The sequence below is a fragment of the Clupea harengus genome, chromosome 8 (genome assembly GCF_900700415.2).
Source record: "Clupea harengus chromosome 8, Ch_v2.0.2, whole genome shotgun sequence".
In the NCBI taxonomy this organism is placed as follows: Eukaryota; Metazoa; Chordata; class Actinopteri; order Clupeiformes; family Clupeidae; genus Clupea; species Clupea harengus.
Genome location: NC_045159.1, coordinates 26,481,010 through 26,484,384, shown reverse-complemented (window position 1 = coordinate 26,484,384; position 3,375 = coordinate 26,481,010). Strand labels below are relative to the sequence as shown.

General features: G+C 43.8%; 1 protein-coding gene across 2 annotated transcripts in view; it reads left to right on the top strand.

Moving 5' to 3' along the window:
• The first annotated feature begins 712 nt into the window (after positions 1-712).
• Positions 713-3,375, top strand: part of LOC105906649 (mannose-P-dolichol utilization defect 1 protein-like) — a 3,465-nt gene continuing 802 nt past the window's right edge. Inside the window, exons 1-8 of one of the 2 annotated variants that reach the window (XM_012834833.3) lie at positions 713-821; positions 1,116-1,228; positions 1,611-1,676; positions 1,776-1,908; positions 2,024-2,109; positions 2,397-2,515; positions 2,668-2,778; positions 3,200-3,375. The exon at positions 3,200-3,375 is cut by the window's right edge and continues 802 nt beyond it. In XM_012834833.3, coding sequence (XP_012690287.2) covers positions 1,123-1,228; positions 1,611-1,676; positions 1,776-1,908; positions 2,024-2,109; positions 2,397-2,515; positions 2,668-2,778; positions 3,200-3,322 — 744 coding nt within the window. In that variant the 5' untranslated portion in view covers positions 713-821; positions 1,116-1,122 and the 3' untranslated portion in view covers positions 3,323-3,375. The remainder of the gene's footprint in view (positions 822-1,115; positions 1,229-1,610; positions 1,677-1,775; positions 1,909-2,023; positions 2,110-2,396; positions 2,516-2,667; positions 2,779-3,199) is intronic. The other variant, XM_031572557.2, reaches the window with a different exon arrangement.

The window sequence follows — 3,375 nt, the reverse complement described above, 5'->3', positions numbered from 1 at the left end:
GCTACACAATGGTTTGGATTTGGTTTACAGTGCAGGCTTCCAAATACTGTGTCCATGCATCTTTTCTTGTTGAGTCTAAACAGTTCTCACATGCGCCTCAATATGTTTAAATGCCCAAATCTTTTATTTTATTCGGATGGGCATCTGAAATAATCCAACACTCGCACACCACTATCACTGAGAATATTTTTTTTTTGGGGGGGGGGTTATTTCATTTAATTTTTTATTTAATATATTTTGTTATCTGTCACAGACAGATCCTGTAAGTTTAAGCCCTGATTGGCTGTTGGGCTCAAATAACAATCGTTTTCCAGATTTACGGACGACAACCTCAACTCTAATGGTGACAACACTGATAATGTAGGGTGGACAAAGACATAACAGACTGAAGCTGTGCCCCTATGTGTAGACTACTATACAACTGAAGACTGTAGGCCTACGTGCAATTTACTCAAGGGAGCCATGCCGAATAAAAAGGTCTGGGGTCCAGTTGTTGCTAAATCGTGTTGCTTCAGTAGAAAGCACTTTAGCTAGCTAACTCTTTGCTTGTATGATTGGAGATTTGTCCATATTTATATCACATCATGTCACACGTGAATGTGATTCTTCTACGTGTGGTCTAGCCTTCTATGACAGGTCTGTTTCGGGTTTGTGCAATTGGCCTTAGGCTACGCTATGCTTAGTGAATACCCCGAATACACCTGGTTTCTAATATGGTTTCATAAAGGGGATTTGGGGTTGGGTATAGCACTGACAACGCCCACCTTCCTGAGTAGGCCTACGTGGACTGAGGACGATTGCTAGTTTTGCAGTGCAGCACGGTAGGTCTCTGCATGAAAATGCACCGTTAATGTCGAAGTCACTACCGTACCATCGGGAAATGGCATATGCGATTGTTGACAATGCATGTCGTTTTCAACTCATCTTCATTAGATCTTTAGCCTAATACAATCTGGTTGTGGCTTCTATAGTTGCATGAAAGTGCCAACAAAGAGCACTGCCCGAGCAGTCAAAACCATGGTCAAAACAGCCCGCAACATTGCTTAAGAGGCATGGGCTTGCCTTCGCACGACTGACGTAAAAGAATGCACTATTGAACAGAACTTATTTCCTAGGAAAGTCATGGCGGAGACAGAGCAGATACCCTTCGTGAAAGAATGCCTCCTCACTTTCTTTATGCCAGAAAAGTGTTACGACGAGTTTTTTCTTCACTTCAACTTCGCTCACGGTGAGGTCAGCACCATAACATTGTGGTGTTTTTGTTTTCTAGCGCTGCGACATCATGCTATGAAATAGTAATGTCTCTTGCCAAGGAATGCCTAACAGTCACAGCTGTTATCATCCTGACAGCATTTTAACGGATGAGGATATGTGTGATATATTGTCCTCTAAGCTTCTTGCCAGACACAGAAGTGAAAAGAGCAGATTACTGTAGCTCTGAATAGCCCGTGTCGCCGTTAGTGAGGCACCCCACAGCTCATTAGAAAACGTTAAACGACAATAATGACCTTCCATAATCTGTTTTGAGTACAGCATTACACTAAACTATACTTGTCACAGGTTTGTGTGTGTGTTTGACGGAATTAAATCCCTGTTTTGTATCTCTCTAGTGCCATGTTTGAGGATCGCCCTGAGCAAAGTCATGGGGCTTTGGATCATGGTTGGAACTGTTCTTGGTAAGATATTTCTCTTTCCCCCTGTTTTTCTTTCTCTTGCTCTCTCCCGCAACCTATTCTCTCCCACCCACTCATGTCATGTTTCTCCCCTCTCTCCAGCTCAGCTGCCCCAGATCTGGACGATTGTGAGGGCAGGGAGTGCTGAGGGACTGAGTCTGGCCTCCGCTCTTCTCAGTCTCTATTCCATCTCTGGCTATTTAGCATACTGTATAGCCCAAGGCTTTCCTATTGGGTAAAAGAAACATTTATGAGACAAACTGTTGAAATCTTGCTCCAGAAATATTGTGCAATGGTGTGTTTTTTTTTAAGGAGGCCATTTTATAGATTTATATTCTTTGTTTCCATAGAGCCTGGGGAGAGAGCCTGTTTATTGTAACCCAGGTCATGCTCCTCAATTTCCTCATTCTTCACTATAATGGACGAACTGGGAGAGGTATGATTTGTTTTTCTTCTCTCTCTCTCTCTCTCTCTCTCTCTGTGTGTGTGTTTGTTGGAACACGACATGATGTGGCTCTTTAAAAAAAAACAGAAACTCTGTTTAGCATTTGTGTGTTTTCATGCCAAAGAGTCAAAAGGAATTCTGTGGGTTTTTTTTTTTGCTCAAATCTCGTTGAAAATGTTTGTCTCATCATTCTCTCCCTGTACTCAGGTGTGTAAGGTAAATAACAAAAGACAGCAGCGATGTGAAGCTTGCTTTCATGCCATGCTCTCTACCTGTAGGGTTGCTGTTCGTTGTGGTATATTGTACCCTTATGTATCTCCTGACCTCACCATTGACCCCCAGGAAAGCCATCTCTCTGATGTGGGAGTCCGGTGCACTAGCTGTCATAGCAAGCAGGGTACGTCCTCACAAAGAGCTCCACGTCAGATGCCCGGTCTAAGAAAGAACTTTTTGTAGTTTACAAACGGAGTTCATGTTCACACGTCAGTGAAGTGTGTGACTGACTAGTTGGGTGACTTTTTATTGCTTTTTGTGTGTTCATGTGTCCAGCTCATCCAGATAGGCTGTAATTACCTGGGCAAACACACAGGCCAGCTCTCGGCCGTGTCCCTCTTCCTGGTCTTCGTTGGGTCCCTGGGACGCATATTTGTCTCTCTTCAGGTATGTACCTCTGGTGACCTCTAGTGACCTCTGCTGCTCCCTGCGTGGGATGCGGCCCCTCCCTAGGAATCCTGGGAATCAATAGGAGATCTATCAGACTCCTGTAATTTCCGGAAAACACATAGGAGTGCCTTTGTGCTCTTGGGTTCTAAAGATAACTCATGGCAGAGGTGAGTCAGCTCTGACAGTTACCCTGGGATTTATCAGTTTTGCAGTAAACAGTCCCTGACAAACAGAGTAGTCATCCTAAATGCATTACTAAGTATCCTCAGACAAAACATGGTTTGATGTAAGTTGGTGAATGAAGTTGTGATAAAGTTAATGCTCTCTCACACACACACACACACACGCACCTGACTCCATGTTCTTTTTTTTCTTTCTTTCTTTCTCTTTCTCTCTCTCTCTCTCTCTCTCTCTGTAGGAAACAGGACACTCGCTCTCTACTCTGACCCATACTCTGGCATGTTTATGCAGTGCAGTCTTGGTGGCACAGATGTTTCATTACCGGAATGCCTCCCGCCCTGGAAAAGAGAAAGCTGAGTAGATGTTACTGGTAACTCCATGATGGCAGAAGTCACTCAACCCTCATACCTCAGT